This window comes from Hypanus sabinus, chromosome 8 (assembly GCF_030144855.1).
Source record: "Hypanus sabinus isolate sHypSab1 chromosome 8, sHypSab1.hap1, whole genome shotgun sequence".
Taxonomy (NCBI): Eukaryota; Metazoa; Chordata; class Chondrichthyes; order Myliobatiformes; family Dasyatidae; genus Hypanus; species Hypanus sabinus.
The window spans coordinates 75,935,087-75,951,359 of NC_082713.1; the positions used below are offsets into that span (position 1 = coordinate 75,935,087).

Sequence of the window (16,273 nt, forward strand, 5' to 3'; positions counted from 1 at the left end):
CACTGAGAGATCTAACACCTGACCAGGTTCATTTCCCAATACCAGATCAAGTACAGACTCTCCTCTTGTAGGCTTATCTACATATTATGTAAGGAAACCTTCTTGAACAGACCTAACAAGCTCCACCCCATCTAAACTTCTTGCTCTAGGAATATGCCAATCAATATTTGGGAAATTAAAATCTCCCATTACAACAACCCTGCTATTATTACACCTTTCCAGAATCTGTCTTCCTATCTGCTCCTCAATGTCCCTTTTATGATTGGGTGGTCTATAATTAACACCCAATAGAGTTATTGGCCCCTTCCTGTTTCTAACTTCCACCCACAGAGACTCAGTAGACAATCCCTCCATGACTTCCTCCTTTTCATCAGCCATGACACTATCTCTGATCAGCTGTGCCATGCCCCCATCTCTTTTGCCTCCCTCCCTTTCCTTTCTGAAACATCTAAAGACTGGCACTCTAAGTAACCATTCCTGCCCCTGAGCCATCCAAGTCTCTGTAATAGCCACCACATCATAGCTCCAAGTACTGATCCACGCTCCAAGCTCATCCGCTTTGTTTATGTTGCTCTCAGGATCTTCTCCATCACTTACCAACCATTGAAGTAAGAACCTTAATATTTTTAAATTCAGAATCAGAATCAGGCTTATTATCAACAGCGTGTGTCGTGAAATTTGTTAATTTAGCACCAGGAGTTCAATAATATTCTACATGATAATATAGAAAAAAGTAAATCAATTATAGTATGTATGTATATATATATATTAAACAGATTAAAATATTGCAAAACAGAAATAATATTAAAAAGGTGTAGTAGTGTTCATGGGTTCATTATCCATTTATGAATTGCAGAGAAGAAGCTGTTTCTGAATCACTGAGTGTTTGCCTTCAGGCTTCTGTACATCCTTCCTGATGGTAACAATGAGAACAGGGCATGTTTTGGGTGGCGGGGGTCCTTAATAACAGACATTACCTTTCTGAAGCACTTTTCCTTGAAGATGTCTTGAATACTAGAGGCTAATACCCAAGATGGAGCTGATTAATTTTATGACTTTCTTTAGCTTATTTCAGTCCTGTGCAGTAGCTGCCCCCCACCCCTATACCAGACAGTGATGCAGCCTGTTAGAGTGCTCTCCACAGTACATTTATAAAAGTTCTTGAGCACTTTAAACCAAATTTCCTCAAACTCCTAATGAAATATAGCTGCTGTCTTGCTTTCTTTATAGCTGCCTTGATATGCTGGGAGCAGGTTAAATCCGCAGAAATCTTGACACCCAGGAACCTGAAATTGCTCACTCTTTCCATTTCTGATCCTTCTATGAGGATTGGTTCGTGTTGGCTCGTCTTATCCTTCCTGAAGTCTACAATCAGTTCTTTCATTTTACAGTTGAATTCTCCCTTACATTCACATCAATTCCTCCAAGATTTCCCTCTCACTTATTCATGAGGGGTAATTTTACAATGACCAACCAATCTGCTGACCTGCACTTGATTGAAATATGGGAGGAAACTAGAGTGCCCAGAAGAGACCTATATGGTCACTAGGAGAACATGGAAATTCCACAGTCAGGATCAAACTCAGCTCTCTGGCATTGTGAGACAGCACACTGGTGTGAGATCCCAGGGTTCTCACTTAACCATCCAATCGCTGGTTTGAAAAGAAAGAGTTAACAGCTAATAGCATGGAAATGTGCTCGCTAGAGCTCCTTTTGCTCTCGTTTCCATGGTATCTGTCTCAATGCAGCCTGGGGAGGTTTTTATGTCTGTAGCATGTGTCCGGTCACAAAGAGTTTGCATTGAGAAGGTCAGTAAAATAGGATTCCATGGTAACATTGCAAGTGAAGAGGAAGAATGAGGCTCTAAGGAAGCAAGTGCTCCCTACTGCAACCTTCTTGACGGTTTGGTGCAATGAGAGCATACGAAATAGAGCAGGAGTGGACCACATGACCTCGGAGACCACACCGATTCGATTACCGCCTTGGCCTCTTTGCACACTTCAGTGGTCTCGACATTATTTTGTCTGATCCTCAAAACCCCAGATTTTCCCTGTAACTTCTTAGCATTAAATACGTATACAAGCTAAGCATCCACAGCTATCTGGAGCAGAGAATTCACCCTTGCTAAGAGCAGTGGAAGCAGGGTTCAGTTACTCACCTCTCCCAGGGCAAAAAGGTCCCCATTCCAATCTCCACTAAATCTCATGTCATCCTAAATCTCCATTCCCTGTCTCTGGAAAGAACAGAAGTTCCCTGCAGTCCACCCAATCTAACACTGCTTGTAATTTTATGTGCCATAAACTTATTCCATTTTAACTTCCTCCATACCGGGGAAAAAGACCTAACTTCTCCCGTCTTACTCTGGAGTTGAATTCACCAACCACGGTGATGAAAACACTCGCCAGTGCTGTCACACACTTCCTACACGTGGTGACCAGAACTGCAAACAGTACTGTAATAATAATTATTATTATCGTACCTTTATTTATAGAACACTTTTCATACAGACAACATAGTTCAAAGTGCTTTACAATGCGTTAAAGTGAAAACATGAAAGTAAAAGACAAAAAGGTGTTGGTTATGAGCATGGATAAATAAATAGGTTTTGAGTTTGGTGTTTCAAATCCTGAACTGAGTCTGCATCCCTTGTGTTTCTAGTTATTGAGTTCCACATGTTAGGAGCGTAGTTCCAAAAAGCTGACCTGCAATTAGCTTTTGAGGGAGATTGTTTAAATTTAAGAGGCCAACGGGAGAAGATCAGAGAGCTTGAACAGGATTATAAACCAAAAACAATTCTGTCATGTGCTTCAGTCCCAGACCATCGAGAACTTTAAACACAAGTAAAAGAACTTTAAAATCAATTCTAAAAGATATGGGAAGCCAATGCAGAGTAGTTAGGATGGGAGCCATATGTTCCCTCATCCTAGTTTTAGTTGGGGTCTGACCAAATTTTTATAAAGCTGAAACATAAAACTTCCTGCTCTTGTATTCAATTTTGCACACTTTTCATACTTTCAACAGGCCACTCCTGTTATTAGTTCTCTATACATTTCATGTCTTCCTTTTATCCCTTTATCCAACCTCAATATCCTTCAACAGGGTCCCCTCTACTTGCTATGCTTGGCTGGGGACCTGTTGATCTGTCACTATTTCTCCTTTGAATGCTTCCCACAGTGCCGATGTGGTCGTACTGTACTACAAGTAGACGCTTCAGGTCTCCCTCTGCCTGGTGGTCCTGTCTTATTTGAATGCAGTTGCCAGTCTTCCACTTTAAGACAATTATTCCTGGTCTGTTCCTGCCTTCATCTACAATCACTTTGAAATATAAAGTTACGGTCTCTATCTTCAAAATGTTCCTCCAGCGATACTCTGTTCAAATGACTGGCTTCATTCCCTAAGGTCCTGTAATGGTGAGGTGTGGTTGAAGTTTTAACATTTTATTGACAATTTTATTCTAGTGAACTGAATTTTGATTCCCCAGCTGTGATACAGTCACATAGCTCCCTCCCAGCTCTACTGACTGAAGTTCCACCCTGTACTCTCCCTGTGAATGTTTCTAGCTTCTTTCTACATCCCAGAGATGAGCTGATGGGTTAGTCGACTGCTGTAAATTGCCCCTAGTGCCAAAAAACAACACAATGGGGGTGAATGGTAATGAAAGAGAATGAAGTGCACAGCAGCAGGAAAATAAGGATGTGGGAAGTGTAACCGATGGAATTGCTTTGTGGGAGCAGGCATGGACCCATTGGGCCAAATGGCCTCCTTCTGCATAGTTAAATATTGGACTAGGGATTTGCATTCATGCCCAGATGGTCATTCCCAACCTTGCGATTGCTTACATCCTTCCATATGGAACTGTATGTTACACAGAGTTTCACGGTCATTCAGAACAGTGCACGTGGTGTTAATGTGCAATCGGTTACAGAAAGTGTGAATCACTGTAGAGTTCAGTCTGGAACAGAGGCTGTTGATCAGAAGCCTGTGTCTCTGTCATCCAAAATAAGGGCTATTTTCCCGTGTACAATCCAGCCCAGGACAAGGGAGGTGTGAGAAAGGTTCATGGGTGTCAGAATACAACCCAGGGCAAGGGCTAGTGTCCAAGTCAAAGACTGGTGTAGAAGCTCTGGCTAAAATTGACCCAACATGATTCAGTTTGATTTAGTTCTTGTTAGCATTGCCTGCCTATGATGAGTCAATCGATTGGTTTAATGTGGGACCAGTATGAACTGGGTGGGAAGGATAATGTAGGCAGGCAGGTACCTGCACGTCCTCTGAAGCTTGCACAGCAACAGATCCTGTGAGAAAGATGAGACTGCAGAATTCAGAGCAGATCATGATATGCCAGGATTGTTTTTCCTGAGGTAAGGAAGGTTCACAGAAGTATATAAAATCACCATGAGCATAACTAAGATAGGTTGAACTTTTTTCCAATAGCACGGGGTATCAGAACAAGAAGATATCCATTTAAGGTGTGAAGAAGATTGATACCTGGACCATGCAGCCAGAGGAGGTGGTGGGATCAGATGCAATTGCTACATTTAAGATGCATTAGGACAGACACAAGTAGACAGGGATAGAAGGATATCGTCCTAATGGAGGCAAATGGGTTTATTATAGATGGACTAAAAGGGTGGCAAAGAGTTTGTTTCCATGGGGTAAGACTCTGTGACTCTATGAGACTAATGATAATGAACTAGACAGAATTGTGGTTGATATAGTTACGTCAGTGAGGCACCTGAACTTTGGAAAGGCCCTGTGGATAGACGATCATAGCGGGTTTTGAAAATTAGATGTGTAGAGATGTGTGGATACACACAGGTTCTATGGTAAGTGGGAATGTGGATAAAAATTTATTTGAATTACTTAAATGAACACAGAATATTGATTCAAATAGAGCATAACATTCTCATCTTATCATCCAGGGCCTGTGCACAGTTCCAGTCATTACAATTCAAGCCTTAGAAAGTGCCTAAAGGAGGTGTTCTAGAATCTCACAAGCAGTGAGGAGAGATTGGGCAAGATTGGATGAATTAGCAGGGTCCACATCTCTGGACCTGATGCACAGTCTGACCCAAACCATTGACTTACACTTTTTGCCTTCAGAGATGCTGCTCGACCCTTTGAATATTTCCTTCTTTTGTTCCAGTTCTAAAGTGCTGGTCTTTGAAGAATGAAAGTGTTGTATCACAGGATGAAAGAAACGGCTAGCTGGCTTTCAAGTGAAGGAGCTGGTTGGTGAATACTTCTGTTTTTAAATAATTTATTTTTGCTAAGTGAGTTAATCTAATGAATGGAGGTAGGGCAGGCCACCTCATATTCATGGGATACAACCTATGTAGCTATAGGGTGTTGGAAGGGCAAGGTGCTTGTTGTGTCCCCAGTGATGCTATTTGTCCCATGGGGATAGGCCGTGTCATCAGGTGGTGAAGCTCCAGATTTTGGTGCCTGACCAGCAGCTGATGTCACTGCCATCCATCTTTGGGCTGAGAGTTTTGTGGAGAACATGTTTCCAGTGGTGGTCCCTCTCAGTTCAGGAGAGATACAATTATGCAATTACAAAGTCAACCTGACAGCAGCTCTGTTTCATTAGGAGTTTGAAGAAATTTGGTATGTCAACAAATATTAGCAAATTTCCGCAGATGTACCACGGAGAGCATTTTAACAGGTTACATCTCTTTTCAGCGTGGAGGGGATTCAGAAAAAGCTGCCGAAGGTTGCAGACTCAGCCAGCTTCATCATGGGCACTGACCGCCCCCGCATTGAGGACTTCTTCAGAACACGATGCCTCAAAAAGGCGGCAGAGATCATTGGAGACTCCCATCAACAAGGACATGTCCTCTTCTCATTGTTACTCATTGGGGGAGATCCAGGAGCTTGAAGACACACACTCAATGTCAAAGTTTTATGAACAGTTCCTTCCCCTCCACCATCAGATCTCGGAACTGACAATGAGCCAAGCCATGAGCATTACCTCACCCTTTTTGGCTATTGAAGCTTATTCTAGATCTGATTCTGAGAGCATGCAGAGAGGGAAGGGCAGATGCAGTCAATTAGTCCAGGAGGCCCTGAGGAGTATTCTCTCTTCTGCTGACTGGTATTCAGGTTTGACTACTGATTATGGAGAAGATTCTCCTCGGGAGTGCAGCCAGAATCAAGATCAGAGCATTGCGGAAGGAAAAGTATCAGGAGAACAGCACAGGGGATTCTGTTGTAAGGGGAGGCCTGTGATCACAATCCTTAACCAAGGGCATCTCCCTTGTGGCTGGGTTATTAAGCAGATACCCCAGTTTCTGGAGTGGGGGGAGAGTTGAATGGTTGAAATTAATGTCACTATGAACAAGATGATAGGGAGACAGTTGAAGGCCCAAGAGTGGATTTCAGGGACAGAGGAAAGGGTGGTAATTTCTGGATTACCCCCTGTGCCATGCACCAGTGAGATAGGATGTCACCAGGAGGTGAACATGTGGCTAGGGAGGTGATGCAAGAGGGAGGTTTTAGATTCCTGCGGCATTGGGACTTGTTCTAGGGAAGGTACTTTTACCAGCTGGAACAGCACCAAGATCTGTCTCTTCAACTGCGAGCTTGTAGGCATTTCACTCAGTTCAGCAGGTGGATGGGAAGCTGAGCAAAGATTCAGAGATAAAAATGGACCCCAGAAGCTTAGTGAGAGCTGAGACACCATTCCAAGCAAAGGTACGAACAGAAAAGGGGAATTGTGTTGCTATGTGGACGTATCCTTTAGGTGGAGAGTTTACTTGGTGCAGTGCAGGTGGCTGTTGTGTTCTTTTGGCGTTGCATTCCTTTGTGCTGCATTCCAGTCATAACCCGTTCCATTAGTGCTGTGTTCTGTTGGTGCACTGTTACACTGGTACTATACTCTCTCGCACCATGTACTGTTGGTGTGGTGTTTTTGTGCTGTGTTCTGTTGGTGTGTTGTTTGAGCTGTATTTCACTGGTGTGTTGGGACTCTGTTGTATTGGGATTGTGCTCTGTTTGTGTTGTATTTGAACTGTGTTCTGCTGGTGCTGTGTTGGAGCTGCGTTCTGCTGGTGCTGTGTTGGAGCTGTGTTCTGGTGCTGCGTTGGAGCTGTGTTCTGCTGGTGCTGTGTTGGAGCTGTGTTCTGCTGGTGCTGTGTTGGAGCTGTGTTCTGTTGGTGTTGCGTTGGAGCTGTGTTCTGCTGGTGTTATGCTGGAGCTGTGTTCTGCTGGTGCTGCGTTGGAGCTGTGTTCTGCTGGTGCTGTGTTGGAGCTGTGTTCTGCTGGTGTTGTGTTGGAGCTGTGTTCTGCTGGTGCTGTGTTGGAGCTGTGTTCTGTTGGTGTTGTGTTGGAGCTGTGTTCTGTTGGTGTTGTGTTGGAGCTGTGTTCTGCTGGTGTTATGCTGGAGCTGTGTTCTGCTGGTGCTGTGTTGGAGCTGTGTTCTGTTGGTGCTGTGTTGGAACTGTGTTCTGTTGGTGCTGTGTTGGAACTGTGTTCTGCTGGTGTTGTGTTGGAGCTGTGTTCTGCTGGTGTTATGCTGGAGCTGTGTTCTGCTGGTGCTGCGTTGGAGCTGTGTTCTGCTGGTGCTGTGTTGGAGCTGTGTTCTGCTGGTGTTGTGTTGGAGCTGTGTTCTGCTGGTGCTGTGTTGGAGCTGTGTTCTGGTGCTGCGTTGGAGCTGTGTTCTGCTGGTGCTGTGTTGGAGCTGTGTTCTGCTGGTGCTGTGTTGGAGCTGTGTTCTGTTGGTGTTGCGTTGGAGCTGTGTTCTGCTGGTGTTATGCTGGAGCTGTGTTCTGCTGGTGCTGCGTTGGAGCTGTGTTCTGCTGGTGCTGTGTTGGAGCTGTGTTCTGCTGGTGTTGTGTTGGAGCTGTGTTCTGCTGGTGCTGTGTTGGAGCTGTGTTCTGTTGGTGTTGTGTTGGAGCTGTGTTCTGTTGGTGTTGTGTTGGAGCTGTGTTCTGCTGGTGTTATGCTGGAGCTGTGTTCTGCTGGTGCTGTGTTGGAGCTGTGTTCTGTTGGTGCTGTGTTGGAACTGTGTTCTGTTGGTGCTGTGTTGGAACTGTGTTCTGCTGGTGTTATGCTGGAGCTGTGTTCTGCTGGTGCTGCGTTGGAGCTGTGTTCTGCTGGTGCTGTGTTGGAGCTGTGTTCTGCTGGTGTTGTGTTGGAGCTGTGTTCTGCTGGTGCTGTGTTGGAGCTGTGTTCTGTTGGTGTTGTGTTGGAGCTGTGTTCTGTTGGTGTTGTGTTGGAGCTGTGTTCTGCTGGTGTTATGCTGGAGCTGTGTTCTGCTGGTGCTGTGTTGGAGCTGTGTTCTGCTGGTGTTGTGTTGGAGCTGTGTTCTGCTGGAGCTGTGTTGGAACTGTGTTCTGTTGGTGCTGTGTTGGAGCTGTGTTCTGTTGGTGCTGTGTTGGAACTGTGTTCTGTTGGTGCTGTGTTGGAACTGTGTTCTGTTGGTGCTGTGTTGGAACTGTGTTCTGTTGGTGTTGTGTTGGAGCTGTGTTCTGCTGGTGTTGTGTTGGAGCTGTGTTCTGTTGGTGTTGTGTTGGAGCTGTGTTCTGTTGGTGCTGTGTTGGAGCTGTGTTCTGTTGGTGCTGTGTTGGAATTGTGTTCTGTTGGTGCTGTGTTGGAACTGTGTTCTGTTGGTGCTGTGTTGGAACTGTGTTCTGCTGGTGTTGTGTTGGAGCTGTGTTCTGCTGGTGTTATGCTGGAGCTGTGTTCTGCTGGTGCTGCGTTGGAGCTGTGTTCTGCTGGTGCTGTGTTGGAGCTGTGTTCTGCTGGTGTTGTGTTGGAGCTGTGTTCTGCTGGTGTTATGCTGGAGCTGTGTTCTGCTGGTGTTGTGTTGGAGCTGTGTTCTGCTGGTGTTGTGTTGGAGCTGTGTTCTGTTGGTGCTGTGTTGGAGCTGTGTTCTGCTGGTGTTGTGTTGGAACTGTGTTCTGCTGGTGTGGTGTTGGAGCTGTGATCTGTTGGTGTTGTGTTGGAGCTGTGTTCTGCTGGTGTTGTGTTGGAGCTGTGTTCTGTTGGTGTTGTGTTGGAGCTGTGTTCTGTTGGTGCTGTGTTGGAACTGTGTTCTGTTGGTGCTGTGTTGGAACTGTGTTCTGCTGGTGTTGTGTTGGAGCTGTGTTCTGCTGGTGTTGTGTTGGAGCTGTGTTCTGTTGGTGCTGTGTTGGAGCTGTGTTCTGCTGGTGTTGTGTTGGAGCTGTGTTCTACTGGTGCTGTGTTGATGCCGAATTTTCCTGGGGCAGTTTGCGTTGTGTTCTGCTGGTGCGGCATTTTTTCCGCTGCTGTGTGTTGCTGGTATTATATTTCTGAGGAGACAGTGTACCTGCTATGGGTGTGCTGGTGGTATGATTGTGTGTGGGCTGCGTTCTGCTGGTGCTGTGGCAGGAGCGGAGTCTTTAAAAGATTCCAGTCAGGTTGAAGCCTGCGGGAGGAGCGGAGCTGTTGGATTGGGCTGTGGTGCTGCTCTGCCTGAGGGAAGTTTGTGGACAAGGAATAGCGTTCAGACTCTTTGATCAGTGGTTCAAGTATACGGAGCGGTGTGGAGATGGGTGAGTGAAAGTGGGGATGGGACAGTACGGGGGGGAATGGGGTGGGGTAGAAAGGGACGGGACCCAATCTCTGACGGTGTAGTACAGCTGCAGTTTAACTCAAACTATCAGAAGCGGACTTGTAATGCCGCTACTTCCCCAGACATAACTCACAGTGAGAGGGAGGAGGGTGTCTGTCTGTCTGGCCGGCCGGCCCGCCCGCCCGGGTCCGCCGCTTACACACCCGGACCCACCCTCATTACCGCGCATCTTTTCGCCAGGTTTCTCCCCATCGATTCCATCTCTCCCAATTTCCCATTCCACCCACGTCTCTCTTCCAGTTTCCCGACCGCCTCACTCTTTCCCGTTCAACCCACCCCTACGCCTGCCTCCTCATACCTCAACCCTATTGCGCTTTTCCTCCCTCCCCCTCCCCATTGTCACCGTCTACCCCCTCATCCCCGCCAGAGTTCCACTCCAGACACGCTGCTGTAGACTAGAGTGTGGGAGACTGCTTCCCTCATTGAGCCCCCTCTCATATCTTCACCACCACTCCCTTTTCCCACCTCCATAGCCCATTCACCCTCTCATCGCCACTTCAACCGCCCACCACCGCCCTGAGCCCGTTCCCGCCCCACCCTGCTGCCCGACCCCGCCCCATCCCACCACTGCAACCCACCCTGTTCCCCCCTGTGCCCCTCCCCCCCATTCTCTGTTCACTGCCCCACCCACCCCACCATTGCCATCCTGTCCTCAAACCTGCTTTTGGCCCTGCCCCCATTCTCCCCCTGCCTCCCTTCCATGCATAATCTTCAACCCCCACCCCATCCTTTCTATTCTCCTTCCACACTGCCCCCCCCCCCCCATGTGTGTGTATTTGTCCCTGGTGCTGTGCCTGCTGGAGCACCAGGTTAGATTCCTGTCCTCTGAGCTTCTGTCCTTTGCCTCACACTGAGGACACCCCCTTGTCCCTTGCCTTTCAAATGAGAGTGGAGGTGTCGCCCCACATTATCATAAAACTACCCATTCTCACTTCTTTACTTCAATGCCCGTGTTTCCCCGGTTGAGGAAATAGGATCAGGATTAGTAACTGAGCCTTTGATGGGGTGGTCTACAATTTACACCCACCTCGCAGCAGAGTCCTGATCCTCCCATTTATTCCTGTAATAGATAGGAACAGGGAGTCGTCAGGTTCACTTCACTTTCTGTGCAACCTTGATCTTGGCTGTATTTTGTGGGCACTACCTATAAGCTTTGATCCCTGACTAGTTTAGACATCTTCCTCTACTTTTAATATGTTCATTGACTCACTGGAGGAGAGGATACACTGATGGAATAAATTCCTCCTGATCCTTCTTGAATAGGCCACCTTTTATGCTGAACCAATTGCCTGCTTTTAAAAATACCCAACTTGTGGGATCTTTCTCTCAGCTTCCTCCTTCTCAATCTTGTGTTTCATGAAGTCTATATCTTATTCTTTTAAACACAAATGAGTGTTAGCCCAATCTGCTCATCCTGTATGGGAACTGCAGATATCAGTCTGCTGCATCGTCCTTGGACTTCCTCCAACTCTCCAGTATCCATCCTCAGGTAATGGAACCATGCAGGTGTGGTCTCACTAGATAGTTGTACAAGCCTCCATCCGCTTTGCACTTGCCTTCCCAGTTACTTGCAGTACTGGCAGGCCAACTTTGTGTACAAGGTTTGATACATAGTAAAGGCATACTATAATATTTCTCCATTTTTCAAACCAGATTCTGCTTTTTCATTTTCCGTTTCATTTTTCCATACGGAACATTCCTTCTGCCTATTCGCTTACCCATCTACAAACCCCCGCAGACTCCTGCAAACCACTCCCGTCCCTTCAGCCATTCTGTAATACAATTTCCCCAAGTGATCTGGGGGTTGGGGGAAGTGGGGCATTGACTCGCTTGAAACTTGGCTGGCCAAGAGTTGCTTCCTCCCCCTCCCCCCTTTTAGTTAGCTGACTGTTTCTGTGATTGTGCCTCTGACTGAGAGCAGGTGCTTATCGCTGGGTGGATTTTCCTCTGGAGCCAAGCCCTGCTTGAGCGCTGGGCAGTTGTGTGGCTTTCAGTTGTATAGTTGGTGCTGCTGAACATTGAGAAGCAATTTTGGTGATTTGGAGTTCGGATCCAGCAGCCAGCTTATTCTGATCTGGGCAGATTCCCAACAGTTTTTGAGTTAAATTATTGCCTTAGTTTTGTTGTCTTTATTTGATTTTAATTCCCATCACGCGGAGTCATTCAGGCTGAACAAACTGAATAAGTAATTGTTCACAATATGACAGGCAGAACTTTGGAAATGCAGTTACCACAACGTTAACCCTTCTTGAGCTGAATTCATGGATGCCCAGGAATGTGGAGATGATCCCTCATACTGGAAATATTTGTCAGGCTGGAATTTTCACTCTCCGAAATAAGGATTCCTGTTATTCACAACTAGCAATCTGCTGTCGTGAATGTGGTGGACATTGGAGTCAAGGGGAGGAGGGCAGGGAATGCGGTGAGTGGAGAAGACCAGGCTGGGATGAGAGGACCGTTGGACAACGTCTGACTGATACAGAGGAGAGTTTGGCTGAGGCCTGTTGTTGCTGAAGCCATTTTGTTTTCATACCATGGATGTGTTCCTCATCTAGTGAGTGGAGTTGGGGGGGGGTGTGGGGGTGCCAGGCTGAGAGGAGAGAAGGATCGACAAAGTGAGAGGATGTGGGGGGAGAGAGAGGGGTGAGAGACAGATGAAGAGGTTGGATACCTCTCTGTGATTAAGGACAGAGTGAAGTACCCATTTCCTCAATCATTGAGAAGCTTCCTCAAGTTTCTGGAGGCTGCAGGGGGTTTTACTGGTTTATTTTGCTTCATCAGTCTCGGCATCGACTGATACTGTCCTGATACGATTGATACTGTCGGTAACTGATGGGTTGACTAGAAAGAGTGTTTCAGGGAGTTGACTTGGAACAGTTTTATTTCTGGAAGAATACATTGCATTTGAATAGCGCTTTGTAATCTATCAATGTATCAAGCCCTCTGTGGAAGCATGGGAAACGTTCCTCCAGCAGCAAGAGAAAATTCAGGCAAGCTGGAAGCCAAGCTAATCAAAGACTTGGAGATGAGCTAAAGGCTTGGTGAAAGAGCGAGGTTTCAAAACAAAACAAAAAAAGGATTAAAAAGACAGTAAAGGAAGAGGTTTAGGGAGGGGATTTGAAGAAGTTGGGTCTCTACATCTGATGGCACAACTGGTCATAGAGTCAAACAACACAGAAAGATGCCCTTTGCCCACACTGTCTATGCTGACATCTGCAACCATCTATTCTGATCCCTTCTGCACTTTGCTAACTGAAGTTCAGGTGCTGCTCGAATGTTGTGGGTGCCTCTGCCTCCACCACCCCTTAACCAGGATATTCTTCATTCCAACCACCCTCTGGAGGTGGGGGGAGTAAGAAAATCCCCTTCAGCTCCCCTCTAAACTCATATCTCTCACTTCAAACCCATGCCCTGGGGAAAAAAGGTTCTTGCAGTCTAACCAATCTATACCCAGTGTATGGTGGCCTAAAGCTAAGGACTGGAGTTGAGCAGGGCTTGCAGGGTTGGAGAATGTTGCTGTTCTGTGAACTAGTGTAGTATATGGCTGGTGGCGGGTGAGTTGTTATGCAGTGGAGTTTTGGATGACATAAATTTAGTGGAAGGTGGGAGGTTTTTGAAGAAGGTTCAGTCTAGGCTGAAAGTGGCCAAGACATCTAAGGTTTCAGCAAAGATCACCTGCCTGATGTAATGCTAGTGTAATGGGTAGTCTTCTTAATTAGGAACAATCTGATTCCATCTTGGAGTAGCCAGGGAGAAGGATTGGTGGTGAATGACAAATTAGTAGGAATTATCATTACTGAGAGAGGAGTTGGTAAGTTTCAACCAAGGATGTTCCAGTCAACATGATCTTTCTGGTGCTCTGCTGAATGAACAGCGGATCAGGCAGCATCTGCAGGGGTAAAGGAATCGTCAGTGTTGCAGGGTTTCAATCCAAAACAAGACTGGAAGGGGAGAGAGGGTGTGGTGAAGTACTAACTTATGGTGTCTGGGGAGGGATGAAAAATGAGGGCAAGTTGTATCAGATGGACTCGAGGAATAATGATTGACGGAGCTGGACAGAGCAGAGAAGACAGACAGTTGGTCGAAGAGGCAGTTTCTCCATGTTCTTTCTGGATCACATTATCTAGGGCAGATCAGTAATGGGAGTGGGCAGAAGCCAGGGATGGATGTGGAACAACAGGTGAAATATAAAGTTTATTTTCAAGCTATAGTGGGACAGGTAGGAAAGGAGAAGGAATTGCAAAGAGCCAATGTCTTGGAAGAGGGTGATTGTCCAGTGTGTGAAGGTGCAGACAGGAGGCAAGGGGGAAAGAGCAGTCGATAGCCCTGGGTGCTGGGGCATGGGCAACTGTTTGTGGCTTTTGGTGTGGTGATGGTAGTGCTGGTGATACAGCTATCTGGATTTCAGTGAGGCAGTCCAATGTGGACAAGAGTTGAGAAAGTTAAATTACATGGGTGACTGATGGCTGAGTCCAAGTCTGTCTGGTAGCAGGAAGTGAGTGCAGTGCTTCCAAGTGACCAGAGGCTGTGGGCAGTGGGGTACACCTGCACTCGGGGCTGTGAGCAGTGGGGTACACCTGCACTCGGGGCTGTGGACAGTGGGGTACACCTGCACTCGGGGCTGTGGGCAGTGGGGTACACCTGCACTCGGGGCTGTGAGCAGTGGGGTACACCTGCACTCGGGGCTGTGGACAGTGGGGTACACCTGCACTCGGGGCTGTGGGCAGTGGGGTACACCTGCACTCGGGGCTGTGGACAGTGGGGTACACCTGCACTCGGGGCTGTGGGCAGTGGGGTACACCTGCACTCGGGGCTGTGGGCAGTGGGGTACACCTGCACTCGGGGCTGTGGGCAGTGGGGTACACCTGCACTCGGAGGTGTGGGCAGTTGGGTACACCTGCACTCGGGGCTGTGGGCAGTGGGGTACACCTGCACTCGGGGCTGTGGGCAGTGGGGTACACCTGCACTCGGGGCTGTGGGCAGTGGGGTATACCTGCACTCGGAGGTGTGGGTAGTGGTGTACACCTGCACTTGGAGCTGCGGAGGTTGTGGACAGTGGGGTACACCTGCACTCGGGGCTGTGGGCAGTGGGGTACACCTGCACTCGGGGCTGTGGACAGTGGGGTACACCTGCACTCGGAGGTGTGGGCAGTGGGGTACACCTGCACTCGGGGCTGCGGAGGTTGTGGGCAGTGGGGTACACCTGCACTCGGGGCTGTGGGCAGTGGGGTACACCTGCACTCGGGGCTGTGGACAGTGGGGTACACCTGCACTCGGAGGTGTGGGCAGTGGGGTACACCTGCACTCGGAGGTGTGGGCAGTGGGGTACACCTGCACTCGGAGGTGTGGGCAGTGGGGTACACCTGCACTCGGGGCTGTGGGCAGTGGGGTACACCTGCACTCGGGGCTGTGGACAGTGGGGTACACCTGCACTCGGGGCTGTGGACAGTGGGGTACACCTGCACTCGGAGGTGTGGGCAGTGGGGTACACCTGCACTCGGGGCTGCGGAGGTTGTGGGCAGTGGGGTACACCTGCACTCGGGGCTGTGGGCAGTGGGGTACACCTGCACTCGGGGCTGTGGACAGTGGGGTACACCTGCACTCGGAGGTGTGGGCAGTGGGGTACACCTGCACTCGGAGGTGTGGGCAGTGGGGTACACCTGCACTCGGAGGTGTGGGCAGTGGGGTACACCTGCACTCGGAGGTATGGGCAGTGGGGTACACCTGCACTCGGAGGTGTGGGCAGTTGGGTACACCTGCACTCAGGGCTGTGGGCAGTGGGGTACACCTGCACTCGGGGCTGTGGGCAGTGGGGTACACCTGCACTCGGAGGTGTGGGCAGTGGGGTACACCTGCACTCGGGGCTGCGGAGATGCTTAAAGCAGATGTAGACACATGGAGGCTGCATTTCAGGGTATTGACAGATCAACTCTAAACTGTCAATGTTACAATATTAGGTAGTTACTATGTGCCCATTTCTGCTTCCCCCAGGCCTGTTTATTTCTTGACTTTTCCCAGCACTGAGAAACGATCACCAGCCTGGAACATGCTCTATAAAGCTCCCCAACCTGCTGAGCCGTCTCAGTTTTCTGTCCTTATGGAAATGTGAGGTTGCAGGAAAGGGGAGGAGGTTTGGGCTTCTTTATAGGTGAGTGAGAATTTGGAGAGGAAGTGGAGGACAGCATGGATAGAGAAGGTGCTGCAGGAACTGAGGGGTGAGGGTGACATTTTGACAGGTTGAAGGCAAAGGTTGTGTGATTGTTGGAGGGGGCAGGTGGAGTCAGTATCTTGCTGTCTCAGTGACTCACTCTCGCACCTTATTGTGTTGAGATTTATTGTGGAAAATTGGAAAGTGTGTGATGGAAGGAAGGAAGGTGGAGGGAGAGGAGGAGGGTTCATTGTCGCAAGAGCCTCCCGTGTCTTTCTTCCAGTGGTACGCTTTGCCCAATGTGTCTCACTCCCTCATTGTAGACGTTCTTGTTCCACCGGTCTTCTTATGAAACAGTTGCGGCACATTTGATTTATCTAATGCAAATGTTGGACCTTTTTTTTTTCTAAATGAGCTCTGTTTCAATGGCCCCTGTGCATTCTTGTTGCTCAGGAACAGTGGTGATAATAAAGTCTGTTGGAATTCTCCAGGAGTCTGGAAGTGTTGGTAGATTAAAACACTGCTCATTC

General features: G+C 48.1%; 1 protein-coding gene across 1 annotated transcript in view; it reads left to right on the forward strand.

Moving 5' to 3' along the window:
- Positions 1–9,417: 9,417 nt before the first annotated feature.
- LOC132397765 (proteolipid protein DM alpha) overlaps positions 9,418–16,273 on the forward strand; it is a 46,155-nt gene continuing 39,299 nt past the window's right edge. Inside the window, exon 1 of the mRNA XM_059976531.1 lies at positions 9,418–9,515. Within this exon, the coding sequence (XP_059832514.1) occupies positions 9,512–9,515 (4 nt within the window). The 5' untranslated portion in view covers positions 9,418–9,511. The remainder of the gene's footprint in view (positions 9,516–16,273) is intronic.